General features: G+C 42.4%; 3 protein-coding genes across 6 annotated transcripts; 1 reads left to right on the top strand and 2 right to left on the bottom strand.

Annotated features, from left to right (window-relative positions):
• Window positions 1–372: 372 nt before the first annotated feature.
• LOC106566737 (transcription initiation factor TFIID subunit 4) lies at window positions 373–13,930 on the bottom strand. Its single transcript, XM_014135076.3, has 16 exons — window positions 13,239–13,930; window positions 12,292–13,086; window positions 10,270–10,418; window positions 10,043–10,168; window positions 9,822–9,950; window positions 9,610–9,732; window positions 9,395–9,484; window positions 9,028–9,270; window positions 8,489–8,624; window positions 6,785–6,896; window positions 6,507–6,676; window positions 6,279–6,409; window positions 5,886–6,011; window positions 5,716–5,772; window positions 5,253–5,369; window positions 373–2,969 (listed from the first exon to the last, which is right to left on the bottom strand). The coding sequence occupies exons 1-16, from the start codon at window positions 13,714–13,716 to the stop codon at window positions 2,805–2,807; spliced, it is 3,147 nt and encodes a 1,048-aa protein (XP_013990551.1). The 5' UTR covers window positions 13,717–13,930; the 3' UTR covers window positions 373–2,804.
• Window positions 13,931–14,445: 515 nt separating this feature from the next.
• Window positions 14,446–18,099, top strand: LOC106566738 (protein LSM14 homolog B). Of its 2 annotated transcripts, XM_014135080.3 has the most exons (9): window positions 14,446–14,700; window positions 15,027–15,190; window positions 15,891–16,023; window positions 16,162–16,350; window positions 16,693–16,767; window positions 16,907–17,068; window positions 17,345–17,483; window positions 17,624–17,784; window positions 17,886–18,099. In XM_014135080.3, the coding sequence occupies exons 1-8, from the start codon at window positions 14,580–14,582 to the stop codon at window positions 17,775–17,777; spliced, it is 1,137 nt and encodes a 378-aa protein (XP_013990555.1). In that variant the 5' UTR covers window positions 14,446–14,579; the 3' UTR covers window positions 17,778–17,784; window positions 17,886–18,099. The 2 variants fall into 2 exon arrangements, with proteins under 2 accessions (XP_013990555.1, XP_013990552.1); XM_014135077.3 differs by lacking the exon at window positions 17,886–18,099 and having other exon boundaries at window positions 17,624–17,853.
• LOC106566739 (proteasome 20S subunit alpha 7) lies at window positions 18,088–22,728 on the bottom strand. 3 transcript variants are annotated; one of them, XM_014135082.3, is made up of 7 exons: window positions 22,259–22,728; window positions 21,406–21,532; window positions 19,583–19,707; window positions 19,392–19,514; window positions 19,190–19,306; window positions 19,028–19,110; window positions 18,088–18,925 (listed from the first exon to the last, which is right to left on the bottom strand). In XM_014135082.3, exons 1-6 carry the CDS (start codon window positions 22,352–22,354, stop codon window positions 19,057–19,059), a joined length of 642 nt encoding a protein of 213 aa, XP_013990557.1. In that variant the 5' UTR covers window positions 22,355–22,728; the 3' UTR covers window positions 18,088–18,925; window positions 19,028–19,056. The 3 variants fall into 3 exon arrangements, with proteins under 3 accessions (XP_013990557.1, XP_013990556.1, XP_013990558.1); XM_014135081.3 differs by having other exon boundaries at window positions 19,028–19,090; window positions 22,259–22,725; XM_014135083.3 differs by lacking the exon at window positions 19,392–19,514 and having other exon boundaries at window positions 19,028–19,090; window positions 22,259–22,726.
• Between the last annotated feature and the right edge of the window lie 1,032 nt (window positions 22,729–23,760).

Here is a 23,760-nt window from a genome sequence, read left to right as displayed (position 1 = left end):
TTCACTTTGTGAACTCCATTCACACGTGTAAGTGTGACTTTGGCGGCATCGACTTGGATCACGTCCACAAAGATACAGGTGAGATCGCTCTCACTCCCAAAAGACACAAAGCTAATTCATTTGGTTTTCTGAGTTTGACTGTTTTCTGCCTGATGCTGCCTCGCTCTGTTTGCGGGACGTATGGATTTAGTGACAAAATAGTGCCCTCCTGTGGAAGAATTATGCACTTTAACTCAGGAACTATATTAATTAAAATGTAAATCATTCATCATAGCTACATCATTGGAGCCCATCTGCCTTTGGGCTAATAAAGTTGATAACCACTGTATAAGACAAACTATAAAACACAGGCATTGGCAAGATCCACCGATAGGTTGTTGTACTATTTTTCTTTTTATGAAGGAGATCATTCTCTCTCAATTACCTATAAAACAATTGCAATTAAAAAAACATTCTTTCACTTAGAATATTTACATATTAACAAGTGGCTGTGCAAAATGTACAAGATATTAATACATAATCTGCTTCAGGTTTTCACTAAAAACAGTTCTCTGATAGAACATGGATAAAGGGAAAGATGTGTAACAGCTGCTAGGGGCGATGGTATTGAAAAGTATGTACAGTCTGAAAGGTTTCATCAATACCATCCAAAAGCTTAACAACCAACCAATTAGTATGTGCGCTAAGAAATATAAAAAAGACACATAAAGTGGGTGTATCCCTCTGAGCGACTGCTTGATTAAAAAACGGATTGTTCGGGGGTGCATTCTGTATACTCTGTCCATATTCTGCATTCCATCCCACATCGCCATGGCAGCTAGCAATGGCCTCCCTTCAATCATAAAGGCTATCTATTGCCAACTTTGCATCAAAGTCTCACTTTGCATCAGTCTTACTTTGCATTGTTGCATCAATTAATGAATATAAAATGGTTTTACATTACTCTTCTGAAAAAAAATGAAAAAATAAATGTATATCAATTTCTTCACACGGTCTACTGATAAAAACCTACAATTTACCGACTGCTTCCATAGGATGTGTTTGTGTGTGTGTGTTTTCATGTATGCATATACATGTACAAAATGTTATCAACAGACATGTTGACAAAATAAATAATCATTATAAGTGATTAAAAACAAAGTCCAACACACAAGCACCTGGGAAGAGATGCTAAAAACAGAAATCAAACAAGTCTAAAAACTCTGTGGAAAATTGACTGATTGAGAAGGAGTGCTCCTGTTCTGTCATCAGAGTTCTGGAGAGTTAGAGATGTATGATTAATATGGCTTATTTTGGCTGCAAGGCAGCTCGATGGAAGAGTAATATCAGTCAAATTAAAATAATCCACAGGCAGTAAAAGAGCACTAGAATGAATGACTATAAAATAGGAAAAATAAAACGTCTCCTCAACAAAATGCACAGAGTTTCTGTATCGTCAGGTATTTGACGTTACTCCTGCAGGTTTACAGAGTTTCTGTATCGTCAGGTATTTGACGTTACTCCTGCAGGTTTACAGAGTTTCTGTATCGTCAGGTATTTGACGTTACTCCTGCAGGTTTACAGAGTTTCTGTATCGTCAGGTATTTGACGTTACTCCTGCAGGTTTACAGAGTTTCTGTATCGTCAGGTATTTGACGTTACTCCTGCAGGTTTACAGAGTTTCTGTATCGTCAGGTATTTGACGTTACTCCTGCAGGTTTACAGAGTTTCTGTATCGTCAGGTATTTGACGTTACTCCTGCAGGTTTACAGAGTTTCTGTATCGTTGGTTAAACGTATAAAAGTCCACTAGCTGGGGATCTTTCTAAAAAAAGTCTAATCATATATTGCATGAGGTTAAAGGATGGAAAAGCTAATGCATGTCCCTACTGCAAAACATGCAGATGTTTCCAGACCCAAAGGAGACCTCTCAAATAAGAGCATTTCCCCTCCAGGGGAGTGTATGGGAGGGGACCTGGTTGCCAGTAGCAGGTCTCTAACATGGAGAATGATTGAGGCCTCTAGTGGCCAAAAGGCCGTATTAGCATAGGCAGCGCCATTGGGGGCATCCACCATTTTAATGTGGTCAACTAGGTGGGACTTCCGACTTTATTGGCAGATCCCTCCTGGTGACCTTGCTGAAGTCATGTCCAACTGGGTCATCAGGAGGGATCAGGCAATCGCAAAGAAAATGTAATACTTCAAAATGGAGATTGCGTCAATGGAGCTGCCCATGCTGTCAGACGCTATAATGGCACAGATACAAAGATGAGTCCTCTATCCATCTCTATGGTCTCTACATAACCGTGAGAGGCACTGTAAAGGAGAGGCCAGAAGAGCTAGTCTGATAGGTCAGTCCCAACAACTCATTGTTTCACAGCTGCAACAGCCTGGTCTCTCTTGAGGAGGGAGTGTAGGGCTCAGCTGATGATTCATTTTCCAGGTGTCATTGGTCTCTCATCTAGTCTAGGTGGTCATGGTTCTAGGAGAGCACAGAAGAAGAGACGGTACCATCAAGTGTAGCTGGTCTATCTTGCCCTTTGAGGGAGGTGCTATTGTTTGCTCTTGTCTCTAGGGGAGGTGCTATAGGGAGTGGCTGGTCTCTGTCTGTTAGGGAGGTGCTATAGGGAGTGGCTGGTCTCTGTCTGTTAGGGAGGTGCTATAGGGAGTGGCTGATGTCTGTCTGTTAGGGAGGTGCTATAGGGAGTGGTTGATGTCTGTCTGCTATAGGAGGAAGCATCAAGTGCATCAGAGTGACTTGTTTAGTCTCATTCATTTCTTGTCCCTTAGGAAAGTGTTATTGGGCATGTCCGGTCTCCCTGTGTGTTATTTGAGGAAGCCTTTATAAAGCAGGTGTGAGCGGCTGGTCTCTCTCTCATTTTCCAGACAGAAGAGCAGGTCCCTGAGGTTGACCCGGGTGATGCGCTGGCGCTGAGGCCTGGAGCCTCCGCTACTGTACCCACCTGACGGAGAGGGACCAGAGCACAAGTCCTGAAGAGAGAGAGGAGGAAGAAGGGGAGAGAGGTGGAGGGAGATAGAGAAAGTAAAGTCCATGTTGATCTTCAAAAATATGTGTATGATAGGGTGCTATCATCTAAAAGCATTGTTTTCTTTGTTAACCTGTTAGGGCTAGGGGGCAGTATTTGCACGGCTGGATAAAAAAATGTACCCGATTTAATCTGGTTACTAATCCTACCCAGTAACTAGAATATGCATATACTTATTATATATGGATAGAAAACACCCTAAAGTTTATAAAACTGTTTGAATGGTGTCTGTGAGTATAACAGAACTCATTTGGCAGGCAAAACCCTGAGACATTTTCTGACAGGAAGTGGATACCTGATGTGTTGTATTACCTTTAAACCTATGCCATTGAAAAACACAGGGGCTGAGGAATATTTTGGCACTTCCTATTGCTTCCACTAGATGTCACCAGCCTTTACAAAGTGTTTTGAGTCTTCTGGAGGGAGATCTGACCGAACAAGAGCCATGGAACGATGATGGCCCATTAGACACCTGGCGCGCGAGTTCATGTTGGGTACCCTCGTTCCAATACGTTATAAAAGAGAATGCATTCGCCCACCTTGAATATTATTCATGTTCTGGTTAAAAAAGGCCCTAATGATTTATGCTATACAACGTTTGACATGTTTGAACGAACGTAAATATATTTTTTCCCCTCGTTCATGAAGTGAAGTCCGGCGGGCTTAGATCATGTGCTAACAAGACGGAGATTTTTGGACATAAATGATGAGCTTTTTTGAACAAAACTACATTCGTTATGGACCTGTGATACCTGGAAGTGACATCTGATGAAGAGAATCAAAGGTAATGGATTATTTACATAGTATTTTCGATTTTAGATCTCCCCAACATGACGGCTAGTCTGTATCGCAACGCGTATTTTTCTGGGCGCAGTGCTCAGATTATTGCAAAGTGTGATTTCCCAGTAAGGTTATTTTTAAATCTGGCAAGTTGATTGCGTTCAAGAGATGTAAATCTATAATTCTTTAAATGACAATATAATATTTTACCAATGTTTTCTAATTTTAATTATTTAATTTGTGGTGCTGACTTGACTGCCGGTTATTGGAGGGAAACGATTTCCTCAACATCAATGCCATAGTAAAACGCTGTTTTTGGATATAAATATGAACTTGATAGAACTAAAAATGCATGCATTGTCTAACATAATGTCCTAGGAGTGTCATCTGATGGAGATTGTAAAAGGTTAGTGCATCATTTTAGCTGGTTTTATGGTTTTGGTGACCCTGTCTTTGACTTGACAAAACATTACACACAACTCTTGTAAATGTACTGTCCTAACATACTCTAAATTTATGCTTTCGCCGTAAAACCTTTTTGAAATCGTAAAACGTGGTTAGATTAAGGAGATGTTTATCTTTCAAAGGGTGTAAAATAGTTGTATGTTTGAAAAATTTGAATTTTGACATTTATTTGGATTCAAATTTGCCGCTCTTGAAATGCACCTGCTGTTGATGGAGTGCACCACGGGTGGGACGCTTGCGTCCCACCTAGCCCATAGAGGTTAAGATCCATTAGGATACTGTCTCAGCCTCCAGTATTTATGCTGCAATAGTTTGTGTCGGGGGGCTAGGGTCAGTCTGTTATATCTGGAGTATTTCTCCTGTCTTATCCGGTGTCCTGTGTGAATTTAATTATATATTCTCTCTCTCTCCCCCTCTCTCTCCCTGAGCCCGAGGATCATGCCTCAGGATTACCTGGCCTGATGACTCCTTGCTGTCCCCAGTCCACCTGGTTGTGCTGCTGCTCCAGTTTCAACTGTTCTGCCTGGGGCTATGGAACCCTGACCTGTCCACCGGACGTGCTACCTTGTCCCAGACCTGCCGTTTTAAACTCTCTAGAGACAGCATTTACACCTGAGGTGCTGACCTGTTGCACCCTCTACAACCACTGTGATTATTATTATTTGACCCTGCTGGTCATCTATGAACATTTTGGCCATGTTCTGTTATAATCTTCACCCGGCACAACCAGAAGAGAACTGGCCACCACTCATAGCCTGGTTCCTCTCTAGGTTTCTTCCTAGGTTCTGGAATTTCTGGGGAGTTTTTCCTAGCCACCGTGCTTCTACACCTGCATTGCTTGCTGTTTGGGGTTTTAGGCTGGGTTTCTGTACAGCACTTTGTGACATCAGCTGATGTAAGAAGGGCTTTATAAATAAATGTAATTGATCAGGAGTCAATGATTCAGCCCAGAGTACTAGTCTGTTTGGTTATGATACTCTACCTCAGCCCCGGTTCTGACAGGGGAGTTCATTTTCCTTTTCTTCCTGGGGCCGATGGCTGCCAGGGCCGTCATGTTGGCCTCCTTCTGCCTGATCTGATTCAGTTCCTGCTGCTGCATCTAGAACACACACACACACACACACACACACACACACACACACACACACACACACACACACACACACACACACACACACACACACACACACACACACACACACACACACACACACACACACACACACACACACACACACACACACACACACACACACACACACGGAACAGGCATGACAATAGAAGACTCCTTTGCCTGAAGACAGACACATGACATGATCACACATACCAGCACCCACTATAAATGAACATACTGACACACAAAGAGTATGAGAAACACTACAATTCATTCACATACAACATGTTACACACACCATGTATACAGCTACACAAGCCTGTACTCTTACCTCTTTAGCCTTCTGTTTAAGCCGAAGCTGTTCTGGGTCCTCTTGTCGTGATCGAGACTGGGGGAAGAAAGAGGCACAGTTTTCAGTATCAACACTACTAGCACTTACAGTACATGACCACTAGATGGCACAAACAGCTATACATTACTGCCTCTGGTGGAGTTAGTTACCTTAGCTGCCTTCATCAGGATCTCTCTCTCCTGCTCCTCCTTCCTCTGTTTCTCCATCTGATCCAGCTGCTCAAAGAACTTCAGCTGCGCTCGCACGTCACTCACCTGTTCACACTTATCATCCTCCTGAAAGAGAGTGAGAGAGAGATGGAGGGAGAGGGGAAAGATAAATAATGAATTACAAGGGTAAAATGGTTCAATCAGATATTATCACTGGCATCATCAAATTATTTCAGCACTTTTTGCAAACCTGTTGCAATGAGCACCAGTGAAGATCAAATACCAAATAAACTGGTTTTGACTAAATATAACATACAACTTGAATAGCTCATTAAATAACTTTACTAGTGGACCTCTTACACACAAACGCCCACAGAAGCTGTGTTCATTCACCTTGAAGGTGATGTTTTTCTGCTGCGCCACCACCGTCACTTTCTCCAGCAGGTTCTGCAGCCGATGCTGTGTAGCATGGGAAACGTAGTTGATCACCTCCGGCCCCAGGTCAGTCACCCCTAACATCCTGCCTGTTACAACAGAAGAGGACAGGAGATGTCATAGATTTTAGGTACAGAATGTGTGTGTGTGTGTGTGTGTGTGTGTGTGTGTGTGTGTGTGTCTCACCTATCTCATGTACTCTCTGCGTTAGTGAGGAGGTGTAGAGGAAGGCCTCGTCTTTACAGGAGCGAGTCACCATGCCGACCAGCTCAGAGTTGGTTGCCAGAATGCGGGCACTCTCCTCTGATAGGTTGACTCCAGCCATAGAGGCCACGTCATTTATATCATCATCATCCCTGAATGGAGGGAGAGAAACTGTTTATAACGCCTCATTTTCACTTGAAGAATCCCAAAATCATCTGATTTGTACATGCATGTCTATGAGTGTGTGTATGTGTGTTTACTTGAAGGTTCCTCCGCCTGCCTCCTGCCTGTTCTTCAGTACTACAGAGAGCATAGACTGGGGCCCCAGTGTTACCTTGGCCCCTGGTGCTAGAGCCTGCTTCACTACAGGAACTGAGAGAGAGGGAAGAGATGGAGAGAGAGCGAGAGAAAGGGGGGGGGGGGGACAGTTACATAACAGAGACACTATATTTTTTATTTAACCTCCTAACCCTTTCACATTGTATATCATAACTCAGCAATAAATAATTAACTTTTTCTTGGTAGAGTTGCTGTGAGCAGAAAAGCGAAGCAGACCTCAAGAGGAAGAGAGATGGAGGAAGAACACATTTCACAGATGAAGAGCTTTCCATGGGTCCCTCAAAACACCATTCATCAATATAGCATGCAGTTATATACATATGTCACAAGGGGAAGTGTTTCAATATAGTCCTCGGTCAGTGAAGACAGCAAGGCAAGCCAGGAGGACACTGGACACACACACACACCCACAGCAGCAGCACTTATTATATTACTGCTGTCTCCACTAGCTAATAGTAGCTGGCCCACAGACAGAACCAGTACACTTCTTTCTGTCTGTCGCCTTCGATCATGGACACTGCTAACTGGCATTGTTCACACTGTGTGTCTTTGTCCCAGAGCCTCACAGCCCAGTGGGAAAAATACCTCACACAGGAAAGATCCAATCCTGCACAGGTGTCGTATCACATTCTACAGTGATGGTATCAAAGCATTAAATAATACAATTAATAAGGTCATACAAAGTACTATTAGGCCCATAGTATATTTTATATAAATTATATTTCTATTAGAGATGTTCATCTATGACGAGTACACAAACGCATGCATCAAACACACAGGCAAAATGCAGATAGAGTCGATGTCTGCGCCCCAGCGGAAATCTAATTAGCATTGCCTCACAAGACACGTCTGAAGGTTCCCCGTACCAGTTGAAAAAAATGAATGGAAGTATACAGAGCGTTCAGAAATATTCAGACCCTTTGACTTTTTCCACATTTTGTTACGTTACAGCCTTATTCTAAAATGGATTAAATGAATTGTTTTCCTCATCAATCTGTATACAATACCCCATAATGTTAGAGCAAAAACCAAGCCATGAGGTCGAAGGAATTGTCCGTTGAGCTCCGAGACAGGATTATGTTGAGGCACAGATCTGGGGAAGAGTACCAAAACATTTCTGCTGAACTGAAGGTCGCCAAGAACACAGTGGCCTCACTCTGACAGAGCTCCAGAGTTCCTCTGTGGAGATGGTTGTACCTTCCGGAAGGTTCTTCCATCTCAATAAAAGTGAGTGGCCTAGCCGGAGCCTGGACTTGAACCTGATCGAACATCTCTGGAGAGACCTAAAAATAGCTGTGCAGCAACGTTCCCCATCCAACCTAACAGAGCTTGAAAGGAGTGGCAGAGAAGAATGGGAGAAACTCCCCAAATACAGGTGTGCCAAGCTTGTAGTGTCATACCCAAGAAGACTCAAGGCTGTAATCGCTGCCAAAGGTGCGTCAACAAAGTACTGAGTAAACAGTCTGAATACTTATGAAAAAGACTAACGTAACAGAATGTGGAGAAAGTCAAGGGGTCTGAATACTTTTCAAATTTCTGAATACTCCACCCACCCCCCCAGCTTCGACAGGGCTAAGACTGTAATGGGATAAGAAGGGACACAGAAAATACAAAAACACACACACCTGTCTGCAGCTGTCTGACCACCTGCGGCTGCCCCATGATGATGTGACTGTGGGGCTGGCCTCGGAGCGTAACCATGGATGACTGGGCCAGAGTCACCTGAGGCCTCGCCATTGCCCCCTGCTGCTGAGGCACCATCTACACAGACAGAGACCAGAGAGAGAGCGAGACCAGAGAGAGAGCGAGACCAGAGAGAGAGCGAGACCAGAGAGAGAGCGAGACCAGAGAGAAAAAACAGAGAGAGAGAGACAGAAAAAAGAAAGAGAGAGACAGAAAACAGAAAGAGAGAAAGTGAGAGAGGCCAGAGAAAGAAAGAGAGCAGACCTGAACCTTACTGTGCAGGCTGGAGTATTTCCTTTTCACATTGTCCTTTCCAGCATGTTTCCAGCAACTATGGTGGACGCGTAACCAGGCGATACACTTGGGGTCATCCCTCAACATAACATAGTCATATAGACTTCCTATTACATTAAAACAACAAGGCACCCTACCCATACAATAGAGGAAACACTGAGTGGAGTATCGTTAGGATATAGTATACCAGGCCAGGCTTGCTATAAGATGTCTGGGCCAGGCTGATGACAGGAGACTGGTGCATGGTCCCCTTGGCCCCAGGGCTGCTACTGTTGAGACGGGATTTCTGTGCCGTGGACGTGCCCCCCAGCACCACAGCAGTCAAGGCCTTAGAGGAGGCGGCAGGCTGGGCACCACCGTGAAGCAGCTGGCTCTGCTGGATGAAGGCTGCCGAGTCTGGGGTCATTTGACGCAGTGCAGGAAGACTCCTCTGGAGATGGGGAGGAAGAGCACAAATCATTCTCTCATCTACAGTATATTGCATCATTGGCCACTTGTATTTATTTGGGTGTATAGCTAGCTACATTAGAGAAGGGAAAAGCCATCAGTCTCACCTTGAGGAAAGGCACGAGATATGGCTGAGGAGAGGAGTTGAGCTCCCGGTATAACCGACTGGTGAAGTCCTCCGCTTCGATCTTACCCTCCTGTGGTGGTAGAAAAACAGACAACATAGAAAGACAAAGTGAGAAAAATAGTGAGAGTGAGCACAAGAGACAGAGAGATAGACACATATGGCCAGACAGATGGCCAGACAGACAGACAGGTGTACCAGCAGGCTCTTGACTAACTCCTTGACGTTGGCTGTGGTCTCAGACGACTGCTTCCCGCTGGATGCCAGTTTGATCAGCGTGGACAGGAAGTTCTTACACTTCTTCACGTTTTCCAGGATCTCCTACACACACATATACACAAGTTAGGACCACTGCATGACTATTTAGGAGTAGATAAATGTCGGAAGGAGGGAGATGAGTGTTGTCTCACCGTGGTAGAAAAGACCGTGGGGGCGCCTGGTGTCCCAGGGGTCCCTGCTCTCTGGGTGACTGCTGCCGAGCAAGGCTGCACTGGAGCCTGACCTGAGGTGGCGGCCGCTCCACCCAGCATAATGGTGTTCTATAGGAGATGGGAAAGAGGAAGCAGGGTATGAAAGGAGACAAAGGGGGAGATTGAAGAGAATTGAAGAGGGGGATGAGTTGTGTACCTACCTGTTGTAGTACAGGAGGCCTCTGGAGGGTGGTGGTGGCCTGGACGGTGGTCTGGGCCGGGGAGCCCTGCTTAGTGATGGTTGTGGTGGGGGTCACCTGACGGGACATCATGGGCGTCCCTGGAGCCTGCAGGACAGAGGAGAGGACAAGGGTTCAGGAGTTCACAGTGATCTCTCCATCACTGTAGGTAAGAGATGATTAGTGTGTGTGTGTGTGTGTGTGTGTACCTGTACAGAAGTGATCTGGACAGGGGGAGTGCTGGTGGGGGTGGCTGCCCGTGGGGTCATGGCGCTCTGGGACTGGGACTGCATCTGGGCCAGGGTCTGCTGGTGGATCATCAGAAACTGCCCACTCTCACTGCGTACCAGCACCATGCCTACACAGGGCATGGAGGGGTAACGGGTAAGAAGTCAAACAGGAGATATAGATCGACAGACAGACACTTACTTGCTAAATACAAATAACGTTACATATCTTAATAATAGCTATGGAAACACATTGTTTGGTTAGAAAATACAGTGTTGGCCACTCTTGGCAGAAAAGTACTTTTTTTATTGTCACAACAACAAGAACATTCAGCTCTCAGTGGAGAGCTTAACTAGAGCTAGCATTGTTAGCCAGAACCTGTGAGACATGCAACTCACACAGAAAATGTGCCATATGCATGCAACTACGTTACATGATGTGCTATGGTGTCAGCGTGCCTATTGATAAAATCAGTCAATTTTATGTGTGCAAGGGTAGCCTGTGTGTTATTTTACAGGCGACACAAGTAGACAGAATCAATAGAACGTTCCCACAGGTCAATGTGCTCGTGGAGCATAAACAGCTGACAGCAAAACACGCATGCACGTGGAGTTTTGTGTAATAAACAAACCAAAGGTGCAGCAGCGATGGCAACTGTAGCTGATATGACATAGCAAATGTTAACTACAAGTTTGCAACAAAGTTTCTGTTTCACAGAGAGTGTTACAAAGAAACACTAAGCTGCCAGCAAATACATTGTATCCTCTCTCGACTGTGGCTATTTGACATAGGGTTAAGTCAGCGTTAGCGGGACATCTTTTGGTAGATTGCTATGTAGACAGTCAAAATCAGTGTAGCCCTACTCAAGCAATGTTTATTTCAATTAATGAATGTCTTATCTACATTTTAATGATGAAACAAGTTGACCATTTATTATTCAGTGGATGCTACATCCCCTAAAACAACATCAGAACCCTACTTTTGATGAAGTCTTTCAATGCTAGTGGGACACTTTAGTAGATGAAGTGGGACACTATTTTCTCATTAAGAACACAGTGGCCCACTTTACCTGGCACTTGTGAAATCATCAATTATACTTTGTAGAGGCTTATACCTTCTGTATAAAAAAATATATATATATTAAGAAAAAGACAACCTTCGACTAGACCCTCTCAATGCCCTTGGGAAATGTATTTGGGAACATTCCAAGCTCTTGGTGAAAAATCTAACTAAACATAGACATCACAGCTTTTACCCCCCCCCCCCCCCCCAAAAAAAAACCGCTGTCCCTTTCATAAATTGCGCCTCTTTTCTATCCTTCCTTCCTCCCTTACGTCATTGTCCTTTCCTACTCTTGCTATTTCCCGCTAATTCTATCCACCATCATCCTATGCTGTTTGTGCTAAATAGCGTCTAGAATCGATTTACAGATGTTAGGAACAACTAAAAGAACATATTTCAATGTATTTTACAATATCCAATGAGTCAATTTACATTTAAAATTGATTAAAAAGTTTATTTGGTTCATTTTAATAGCTGAAAAGGTCCCTGTCCCACTATCCAAACAGTGGGACACCACTATAAATCAAAAATATTAAACATTATAACTATTTTATATTATAACTATTTACGTGAATGGTTATTATATTTCAAAACACTATCAATAAATATTAACTTTAACATGAAAAGCTAGATTGTTGAATTATATTTGACAGAATGACAGCCTTATCATTATAGTGCAATGTTTCCTATTTACAGCATGTTTCAACGGGTCCCTCCATCTGAGAAACCTGATCACACACAAACACCACAATGATGTCACACTCACCAAAACCATTTTTCCATGCACAAAACACATTCATCAACAACCAAATAACATGTGTTGGGATTGGGCTGCAAAATTATAGTACAGTTACAGTACCCTCAAAGTAATGGCCCACTAATGCTGACTTCTCCCTAACTGGCTACTGTACTACGTCAAAACACCTGAGAATGAAAGTTACCTGGAGGGAGCTGAATGTTTTGGATGTTTGAAGCATTTTGTTGGGGTTGCGGAAGTCTCGGGGAGAACACCTGTGGCGCGATCGCCTTTATCCCACCAGGACAGGCTGCAAAAGTCGATGGGGTGGAGGTCCTCACATTTTGTAATACCAGGCTTTTACCTACAACACTGGGAGCGGTCACTTGTGAAGTCGTTTGTATGGTCGTTTTTGGCGACTCCAATTTGTTGATTTGCGCTTCTGAACTTGCAGGGTGGGCAACGTTGACAGATCGTATCAGAACCGTATTATTACTCCCGCTCTGCGAGGTGACTGTTCCGGGGGTTTGCATAGGCGGCCTCGCGAGCGTGACAGTGGGCACACTGTTTAGAACAGACAGCTGAGACGATATCACAGTTGAAGTGACAGCATTGTGCATAAGAGGTGTTTGAATGACTGTGCTGGAAGTTGAGGGTAAGATCACGTTTCCTTTGACCACCGAGCTCGGTCCGTTGTTGACAACCGCAACGGCGGGCACTGTGCTGCTTGCCGAGCTCACCAAAGCGGCAACACTTCCTGAATTATGAGAGTTTATCACAACGCTCCTTCCATTTAAAGTTTGTACACCAGCCGCCCCAGTTTTTCTGGTCCCAGTTCCGTGATCGGGAACCCCCGTTATCACACCACTGACTGCCCCAGTCTTGCTCGGACTGTGCCCGGCTGTCATGCTCGAGCCCGCCGCGGTTGTCCCGACCGCAGCATACATGGTTGAACCCTGGGACCTCCTACTATTAATGACACCCCCTGGCACGCCAGTCCCTACAACAGAGGAAACAGATGAGGGATGGGAATATCTATCAATTGAACATGTGTAGCTGTAAAAGCAAGTTGTCAAATTGTGTGGCTAAGAGACTAAAACAGAAAAACAACGTGACCAGAATAAGCTAACGTTAACCACTCAGCTATCTTACCTGGTTTAGCAAGCTCTTGTGAAAGTCCCATTTCGCTGTCCTGGACATTGGAATTGCGACCTACAGCTGAGTTGTCAATGTGATTTGCTGCAGCCTGGACCCTGACTGAAGAATTTCCACGACCCGATACCGTGAGCTCAGACTCCAAAGACCCAACTAGATCACTAACTACTTTCTCGTCCACCTCTGTGTTGAAGAAAACATCATCCAATAAACCGGAGCCCGCCGCCATCTTTACTCTGCTACCCTCGCTCGTGAGACGCATGCACCGATTGGATACTCCGTCACTGACATCGGATTCCAGGGTGCTCTGATTGGTTATTGCTAGATTTACAGTTTGGGATGAATTGTTACAAATTGCATTTAAGGAATCCCAGCCAGATGAGATATAACACGGGCAGCACGACAGTACAGACAGGGTTGCATTTGGTAGTTGTGTGGCTAGCGTTGCCAAATGGAAACGAACCACACCAGACATCGATTATGTTACCGACTTGTGTTACTATTTTGAATCATTATAGAGGAAATGGAGTGGCTTTCTTTGAGCTTTTATCTCGACTCAAAATGGCTGCGTTGTTTTTCAGGCGGTCTGTCCTACAGCTGCTGTTACCGCCCGCACGAGGGCGCATACAGGGCGCTCGCTGCTAACTGTCAGAACGAGACAACCAGCTTCGTGCCCACTGACTGACACTGACGCATATGCTGGACAATAAAGCATCTGTCATTTACTTTGTTCTATTGCGGACATGTAACGGTACCCTATTCATACGTTAGAGATTGATGTACATGTGATATTTTAACTTTCACTTGGTATGCTGGTGCTATTGCCTCAATAATGCGCTCGAGAGAGAATGTGTAGGCTAAATGTAATTTTAATAAAGTTGAATAAAAACATTATAGGCCTATACAATTATCATATATTTCTTTGTTTCGGTCATATTGTACATTTGTTTTGATTAGCCTATTGATATTTAGCCTAGTTTATGGGCTACAATAAATATGATAGAACGAAATCGCATGAACTCGGCGTATTTGCAACGACACTTAGCCAATATGCATAAGCTATATGCCATCAATAATTGTTACATACAGAGCATAGTTGATGAAGTTCCAATTAACTTTTAAAACTTTTTAGAACATGCAATCCAACCATGACCCCTTGAGGCACAGGTGCACTTGTAAATGAGAAGGCGTGGCCCATGGCTCACCTTGGAGTGATGGGCCATAAATTCCCTCTAATGAACCGCATATTGCCTTGCTGTCATGTGAATCACATTTAAAATACAACGCAGAGATTAGGCTACTTGACGATTACTTGTTGCCATCAGTTCACCAGCCACCATGAGCGTCGGGACTCCTTATATCGGCAGTAAAATCGGCTTGATTTCCAAAGCTCTAAATCGGTATGAGGGCATCTTATACACCATTGATACCGTGAATTCGACAGTGGTGTTGACAAAAGGTAAATTATGCGAGTGGCCAAAGAGACGCATATCCACTCTGACAGCAGTTGTAGTGAAAGAAGACCTGTTTGCTCCTAAAATAAGTGATTGTGATCACATGTGACATTACACATATGTTGGAGCCCATACTTTTAAACACAGAGACAATGTGAGCAGTGGAATGTGAAAGTAAAGTTTCAATATGGTCACTTGGGCCTACTGTTACTGTATTTTACAGGATAGTTTACTTGGTTTGTGTGTACAACTATGTCAATGGATTGCATAGTAAAAACATCTGATTTGGCCTGTCAATGAACTTCCATGATTTTCTCTTGTTTATATGCAGTGAAGTCATTTGGATCAGAAGGCCGACCCACAGACAGGCCAACCCCTCCCAAAGATGACGTCTATGAGTACATCATATTCAGAGGAAGTGATATCAAAGACATCTCATTGTGTGAGCCTCCAAAATCCCACCATGGCCTGCCCCAGGACACTGCCATTGTGCAGGTAGGTAGGCAGGCTATGCCTACCTCTCAAACTCTAAGCGACATTCTGCCTTCTCAACCATTAGCTTCGCCCAAGACTGCCTAGTGTGAACTACAATATTGACGCTGTGTTTTAGCGTTAAGAAACGTCAATCATCGCTTGCGATACTGCTTTTGAAACATATGGCCATTTCATCATGGAAAAAGTCATTCAAATACTAAAGATACACTTACTGTAGCAGTTTTGCACAGATCGATACAGCTATGGGTGCCTCCATCCAACAAAACTACACTTCCACCACATTTCCAGAGTTGGCTTACACACAGGTGTTTGGAACACGCTAATTAGCAAAGGTGGTAGCTTGTATTCTGTTTTCCGTAAACAAGCGCTGTAATATGGAGGTAATTTGGGAACACTAGCCCTTAGGTGTTAATCAATTTAAACTTTTCAACTTTTTAAAGTATTTCTCGGTGTTGTGTAATGAAAGCTAAAGTCCAGCTTCCAACACTGTACCGCAAGCGACACGTTAATGTTCAGATTGAGCATCGGGGATCTTAGTTAACGAAACTCCCCCTACAGAAAACGTCTTCGTCCAATAAGTCTTATGTGTAATGTAATTGAGTCATGATCAAGGGCTATGCCATGAGCCCGTCCATGTATCAGTGTTTCGAGTAAATTATTTATAAATGTGCTGTATTCTTTCCGTTTTGGGGGGGTTCAGTCATCACTCAGCACCTCAGCGTCCTCCTATAATCCAACTCCAGGACCAATCAGTCCCTACAGGATCCCATCGTATAATCAGCTAGCAGCCAACTATCTGCTCAACCAGCAGTATGCTGCAGCCCTTGGTCTGGGTGAGTCAGTGAATAAGACCGGAAACTGTTGGGGATGATTCATGTTGCAACACTATTCATTTTAATGATAAAATCCATTATCGGGTGCTTGTTTCCAATGATGATATATAACCTTCCTCTTGGCCCTGTTCTACTCAGGTGGAACTCAAGGCCCTCAACTGAGAAGGGGTCCTATGGTGGAGCAGGCTGTCCAGACTGTGCCTCTAGATGAGGCAGGGCAGACGAAAGGCCAGAGTCTGTCTCAGGAGCAGCGCAGGGAGACCAGTAGGCCCATGCAGCGAGCTGCACGAGGGAGCCCACAGCCCCAGAGACGCTCTGGACCAGGCAGTAAGCAGACTGGGAGCAAGCCGGGATGAGCTGGTGGTACTTCAGGCTGTTGAGGGGGGGGGGGGCTGGCTCCTCTGTATTTACTTTATGCATGTAGAATAAGGATAAAGAAATGCGTTGTAGAAAAATAAAAAGGACCTGAATGTGTGTTCAGCTTTTGCATTGAAGAGTGCACTACTTCCCATAGTATACATTGGCATAATGCCTGATTTTGAATTTAACTCATGTATTTTCACTTTGCTCTGGTTAAGTTGTAGATGTAATAAAAAATTACCCCTGTGGAAAAACATGCATTCATACTGTAAAACTGACTGTGATTTGCAACTAGTTTTCTACCATCAGGTGGCGCCGATGTACAGCGTCGGCGTACAACTTCCCAATCCAATGACGAGAACAGGCCACCACCGAGAAGACAAGGTGACCCCTCCCCCCCCTTTAGCTCTTGGGTCAGGGACAAATCTAATTTGCTTTGGATGGTTGTATAGTAAACCATTTTGTTATAGAATTTCTCATACCTTAGAATGAATGACTTATTCTTTCCATTTTTGTCCTGCAGGAGCTCGTAGGCCCAGGAATCGTAATCGAGGCCAGCTCCTTGTGAAAAGCTCCAAGCCCAGCACCCTCAAGTTTGAGTCAGACTTCGACTTTGATTCTGCAAACGCCCAGTTCGACAAGGAAGAGCTAGAGCGGGAGATGCAGGACAAGTTGAACATCAAAGGTTGGTTGCATTAAAATAACCACATGTCGGTCACCATGTGACCAATGGGCCTTCGTGCTTTGTACTGTAGTTGCAGGAATGCGGCAATTTGACCATGACTGTGATCATGCATTAGGCAACCATTAGCTCATGATTTGGCCATCACTGATTGGGGAAATTAATGCAAAAAGGGGACTTACATTTCTGCCAGAGATATATCCAAAAATTATTTTATTATCTGCAAGCATTTCAGAACCATGATTAGTCATTGTTCAGCCATGCTTGCATCTTCACTAGAAACACAGGATGAAGGGAAGGCGAAACCAGAAGTAGACACTGGTGAGGAGACAGTGAAGAGGGATCCATTTGGGCCCAAGTGCTACTATGACAAGGCCAAATCCTTCTTTGATAACATCTCGTCAGACCATAAATCCAGGTGACCATGTTCATTTTATAAATGTGCTCTGAAAGTGACTAACCTATCTATTATGCTGTCAATTTCACATGTCACAAAATGCTTATGAAGATCTGATGATGTAATCTCTGTGCTTGTCTAATCATGTTACACTGTCCCAGACGCACTACCTGGGCAGAGGAGAGGAAGCTGAACGTTGAGACCTTTGGTGTTCCTGGCCGCTTCCTGAGGTTCCGTGGGGGCTACCGCGGCCGGAGAGGGCTAGGGTCAGCACAGCGCCGGCCCTCCCAGCGAACTGGGACTGGAAGGCTGTGAGGGTCAAGTGAGTAAGGACGTGTGTGTTTCTTCAAAAGCCTGGGTATATATTGCTTGCGATTGAGTGTAACCAGGCAAGGCTAGTAATGTGGGTTTTTTTTTTTATAGCCCTGCAGGCCTCGTTTGAAGCTTGGGTTACCTTGTGCATGAATTGCCATAAAGTGGTTGTGTATGTACTTTTTGTTTTTGTTAACCAAAATGTAACATTTTGCATTCCATTATTTTTCTCTGCCATCATGAAGTGTTTTGTAATGAGAATTTATTTTGACTCTTGTGACCCCACACCTGAATAAGTATATGAGAAGTGAAATGCATTGCTTTTTCTTTATTTTCTTTGAGCCTGAGGTACATTTTGGCTTTTGACATTGTTTTGAATTTGCTTGTGCTTTTTATCCTTATCTGTATTCTGATAAATGGATGACATGCAAACTTCCTAAACTATTCAAGGGATCAATTTGAAGATGAAACTGGTGAGGGTAAAATACTTCATGGTATTGTAGATATTACTTAATATAATTATACCTAACTTAATTAAAACAGACCATGTCTGCCAAAAATATTGAATTCCCATGTATTAGTTTGTTTTCTATCATTTTGAGAAAATAAGTGTTCAATTGTTACATATCTAATAAACATGGGAAATTGCTTATTCACTTGTTCTCTGTTCAATGATAGTAAGTGGATGTTGTAGTTTTTAAATGCAGATATTTTTCTTTGCAAGAATAAGGTAAAATCTTAAGATTGCATGTGATCCATTTAGGGCAGCAGTGTTTCTCAATCCATTCCATTGGGACTCCCAGGGTGGGAGCATTTTGTTTGTCTTAACACCCAGTACCTTGTGAGCACTGGAGTCTACCAGCACTACCATAGCCTACCTGATTCAACCAAACAAGAGCCTGCTGATTAGTCAAATCAGGTGTTTATGCCAGACTAGAATAAAAATATGCAATCCTTGGGTGTCCCTCCAGCAATGGCTAGAGAAACAATGAGAGTTCTTGTGAATGAGATTCCTGATGCAATATTGACGGACAAAGGCACATGTTTGTTTTTGTCATGACTGGTCAAAGTGTTCATGGTTTCTTTTGTTTCTCTGCTTTCTCCGTTTCAATAGCCGTGACATATTCCTCGATTTCCTCTTGGACCAGAATCTATTTACAGTGAAAATAAATAATTAGGGGAACATTTTATGTTGCACTATTACACAGGTGAGATCCTCTGGATTTGCTTAGTTGTCATGATTTCAAACAGACCTTCATTGATTCATCCCGCTTCATAATGGCTAGCTCAATGTTCTTTCCCCCTGACTGGACAACCTGCGAACACAGGGTGCGAACTTTGATGGAAGATCTGTGCTTTGTGTTCCAATCACTACATTGTTGCTGTCAAATGTTCTAAAGTGGTGTAAGCCTCACCTCAAGTAGCGCTCTGATGGCAAGCTTAATGGTGTCTGTATCGGACTCCATATCCTCTTTATAGTTCTTCTCTAGAAACTCCCGAACAGTCTTGGCAGATCTTCCAATGGCATTTGCCTATGTACACAACCGCATTTTATTTTTCATATTTTGAAGCATCTCATCAATGATTCAGATGTATGGGTCAGAAAAACACCCCTACCTTCCAGGCATGGTATGTTCCTGAGGGGTCTGTTTGGTACAGATGGGGTGTTCCATCGAAATCAAATCCCACAATGAGGGAGGAGATGCCAAAGGGCCTCCGCCCATTGCTTTGGGTGTAGCGCTGAAAGTCGGAATATATAGAAATGATGTATCCGCACGTGTGGGGATGGCTGGGTGGGTGGGTGGTACCTGTTTTATGCTGGAGATGTAGCGTGTGATGTACTCTACTGTCGCAGGGTCTTCTACTGTGAGCCTGTGACTCTGACACTCCACCCTGGCCCGGTTAACAATGATCCTGGCATCTGCGGTCAATCCTGCAGGCCATTGGATAAGAAGGAAGTATGTTACACCAATTAAACACCTCACCCAACTTGGTGAAAAATCTAATTGCTCAATTTCAGCAGTAACATTACATGTATCATTCAAAGTAGGCCTACAGTGCCTAAGTATTTTCATCCCTTGACTTTTTCCCCATTTTGTTACAAAGTGGGATTAAAATGGATTTAATTCACATTTGTGAACTATCTACACAAAATACTCATGTCAGGAAGAAAAACACTTAAAAAAAATTAAACCAACATGATTAGATAAGTATTCAGCCCCCTGAGTCAATACATGTTAGAATCATCTTTGGCAGCGATTACAGCTGTGAATCTTTGTGTAAGTCTCTAAAGAACTTTCCACACCTGGATTGTGCAACATTTGGCTACTTTTAAAAAAATCATTTTAAAATACTTCAAGCTCTTTCATTGGTTGTTGATCATTGCTAGACAACCATTTTCAGGCCTTGCCATAGATTTTAAAAACAAAAACTCCCCATTCCTTAATGATTACAAGCATACAAATCAAATCACATTTTATTTGTCACATGTGCCGAAATGCTTACTTACAAGCCCTTAACAAACAATGCAGTTCAAGAAATAGTTAAGAAAATATTTACAAAATAAACTAAAGTGAAAGAAAAAAAAAGTAACGAGTAAATTACATAACGAGGCTATATACAGGGGTACCGGTACCGAGTAAATGTGCGGGGGTACAGGTTAGTCAAGGTCATTTGTAAAGTGACTCATAACGTGATGCAATCACCACTGTTTGAAAATATGGAGATTGGCACTCTGTAATGCATTGGATTTGCCCAAACATAACACTTTGTATTCAGGATGAAAAGTTAACTGCTTTCCCACATTTTTTGCAGTATTACTTTACTACCTTGTTGCAAACAGGATGCATGTTTTGGAATATTTTTATTCTGTACAAGTGGCCTTTTCACTGTCAATTAAGTTAGTATTGTGAAGTAACTACAATGTGAAATCCCTAAGCGGTTTCCTTCCTCTCTGGCAACTGAGTTAAGAAGGACGCCTGTATCTTTGTAGTAACTGGGTGTATTGATACACCATCCAAAGTGTAATTAATAACTTCATGCTCAAAGGGATATTCAATGTCTGTATTTTTATTTTATTTACACATCTACCAATAGGTGCCCTTTGCGAGGCATTAGAAAACCTCCCTGGTCTTTGTGGTTGAATCTGTGTTTGAAATTCACTGCTTGACTGAGAGACCTTACAGATAATTCTATGTGTGGGGCACAGAGATGAGGTAGACATACAAAAAATCATGTTAAACCTTTATTGCACAGAGTCCATGCAATTCATGTGACTTGTTAAGTACATTTTTACTCCTGAACTTATTTAGGCTTGCCATAACAAAGGGGTTGAATACTTATTGACAATACATTTCAGCTTTTCATTTTTAATTCATTTGTTAAAATTCAAAACATTATTACACTTTGACATTATGGGGTATTGTGTGTAGGCCAGTGCCAAATCTCAATTTAATCCATTTTAAATTCAGGTTGTAACACACAGTGGAAAAAGTCAAGGGGTGTGAATACCTTTTGAAGGTACTCAAATGTTGATGACATAAATTATACCAGACATGGTAATTACATATTTGCAATCACCACTTGACACCGTCTGTGGTTTGGTGTGCACTATCCTATGTTTAAAATGTACCTGCAAAGGCCATGAAGACATTGTCATCCAAGGAGCAGATTTTGCGCACCGTCCTGTCTTCTTGGAGCTTGGCAACAGTTTTCTTCTCCACTCCTAGAACAACAATATTTTTTCCTCGCACTCCAACCTGTAAAAGAATTAGGCACAATTGATACAGTTGTGCCTGTTGGAGCTCAATTTGGTTCCCACCATGCACTTCTCTTTGATAGGTTACATTGTGGCATCAGTAGTGCTTGACCCAAAAGCGATTGATATATTTAAAGAGGTAGTGCAGTCAAAAACATGATTTCCTATTTTTGTATGTATGTATGTATGTATGTATGTATGTATGTATGTATGTATGTATGTATGTATGTATGTATGTACAGTGCCTTGCGAAAGTATTCGGCCCCCTTGAACTTTTCGACCTTTTGCCACATTTCAGGATTCAAACATAAAGATATAAAACTGTAATTTTTTGTGAAGAATCAACAACAAGTGGGACACAATCATGAAGTGGAACGAAATTTATTGGATATTTCAAACTTTTTTAACAAATAAAAAACTGAAAAATTGGGCGTGCAAAATTATAATGCACTTACAGTGTAAGAGGAGTTTGAAAAGATCCTTGCTTGTTTGGCTGGGTGTTTTTGTTTTGACGGCCTGGTTAATAGACTAATAGCAAAGGGAGTTTGCCCTCCTCTCTGCCAATAACAGTTAGTTTTCTAAGAAGCTATTTTTGTTTATTTTTAACAATTTTAATTTTAAACAATTACAGTAAGGTACTGTTACACAGAAATTATTTGATATTGCGATAAAAAAAAACGGAGCATTGGAACTTTAAGAACATAACGTGAATCTATATGGTACTTACAGCAGTTGAACCTTTTTTGACCGCCTCCTGTGCGTAGTCCACCTGGAATAAGTGCCCATCAGGTGAGAACACTGTGATGGCACGGTCGTAGCTCATCTTTCATTCAATTCACTTTTACATAAATTATTATTTCTGTGTCCTTGACTTGCCTACGCTCTATAAACAAAAGTGAAAGTAATCAGACTGAAGGAAACAACCAAGCACGAGCTAGCGAGATACTATTGGGGCATGTATTTGCATATTTCCGTTAGGGAACGATACCTACTCTGTAAAGTGCGGTTGTGCAATAACTAAATTCGCCCTTGCACTCCTTCTAAACAACGCAATTTGGCAAAAGGTAAAATCTATCAAACTTTGTCCACTCGGTTCTAGTTTTGGGAACAGAAAACTGTATTGAGAAAAATGAAAACATTTGCATAATGTCGGCCAAAATCCATCTTCTCCCACTGCCGGCCACTAGGCTTCCTCATCACCATATTTAGTAGTGAGTTGAAACGCCAACCGGGTGCTTCACACTTATACATCCGGTGAAATATCTGTATAATTGTTCTATCTGTTATTCTGTGTGGAACAGCCAACATCTGATTTATTGCGGCCATCAACCTGTCGCTATTTACGTTGGAGAGCGAGCGTAGTGAATCAAAAAACACCCCTACCACCGTTTCTGGACTGATGTGAAACTATATCTTCGCCTCAAATTGCATACAACCGTTGAAATTTCTGAGTTTGACATATTATTTACTACACTGATTCACGTTTGAACGTGAGTATGTCATAAATGTCTTTATTTTATTAGGATAATTTTTCATACACAAATCTAAATATCTTATTTTTTTTATCTGATTTGGAAAACTATTTAGAGTCATTAAAACGTATACAAAACAAAATGTCAAAAAAAAGTATTCGCTACATGTCTGTATTTGAATTGATGTAATGTGGATTATTTTTTTAAATTTTCTTTTCATTTCTTTGTGGAATCCCTCTGGCTGTTATGTTTATATTTTGCATGTTACTGTTAGTAAAAAAAAATAAAACACCGTTTCTAAACCCAGAGGCGCAACATCGCGAGACTTCTGGGTAACGCTTGTGAAACAGACCAGGGCCCAGATTCACAAAACCTTAAGAAGAAATTTCTTCATAACTGCCATTTTTTTCCTTAACTATAGATTTATGAAGAAAGTTAATCTTGGAAATGTTGTTAAGCTATTTAGTTTGTTTCTCCTTTAGCAAAAGTTAAGAAGAAATTAGATTATTGAAAATAACGTTTTTAGATTTCTTCTTAATTCCAAGATAGCTAAACCCTTGTTTTAAACTCAGGCAGTGAGAGAATAAGTGCATGAAAGCAATTGAACATGTTTAATTCACTCACAAAGTTCATCTGAAAGTTTCAGTATTGATTATTTTAAAACCAAGAACATATTTTAGAACAGTGATCTCAGTAGGAAATATGGTAACATGATTCTCGGTTGCCTAGCAACAAACATTCTAAGAAGATTCTTACA

The sequence above is a fragment of the Salmo salar genome, chromosome 13, assembly GCF_965601325.2.
Source record: "Salmo salar chromosome 13, fSalSal1, whole genome shotgun sequence".
Taxonomy (NCBI): domain Eukaryota; kingdom Metazoa; phylum Chordata; class Actinopteri; order Salmoniformes; family Salmonidae; genus Salmo; species Salmo salar.
This window is presented reverse-complemented; position numbering and strand designations above follow the sequence as displayed.

Bases quoted from the DNA above. Each gene is read 5' to 3' on its own strand.
- LOC106566737 (XM_014135076.3), bottom strand. From the start codon at position 13,716: ATGTCTGGTGTGGTTCGTTTCCATTTGGCAACGCTAGCCACACAACTA. The intron at 6,677-6,784 runs GTAAACACACAT...CCCTCCATTCAG, and splicing joins GCAGGCGGAGGAACCTTCAA to GGATGATGATGATATAAATG. The intron at 6,410-6,506 runs GTGAGACACACA...CTGTTGTAACAG, and splicing joins GCAGAGAGTACATGAGATAG to GCAGGATGTTAGGGGTGACT.
- LOC106566738 (XM_014135080.3), top strand. From the start codon at position 14,580: ATGAGCGTCGGGACTCCTTATATCGGCAGTAAAATCGGCTTGATTTCC. The intron at 16,351-16,692 runs GTAAGCAGACTG...TTCTACCATCAG, and splicing joins GAGACGCTCTGGACCAGGCA to GTGGCGCCGATGTACAGCGT. The intron at 16,768-16,906 runs GTGACCCCTCCC...TTTGTCCTGCAG, and splicing joins GCCACCACCGAGAAGACAAG to GAGCTCGTAGGCCCAGGAAT.
- LOC106566739 (XM_014135081.3), bottom strand. From the start codon at position 22,354: ATGAGCTACGACCGTGCCATCACAGTGTTCTCACCTGATGGGCACTTA. The intron at 19,307-19,391 runs GTAGGGGTGTTT...TTGTGTACATAG, and splicing joins GAACATACCATGCCTGGAAG to GCAAATGCCATTGGAAGATC. The intron at 19,091-19,189 runs GTGAGGCTTACA...CTGTGTTCGCAG, and splicing joins CCATCAGAGCGCTACTTGAG to GTTGTCCAGTCAGGGGGAAA.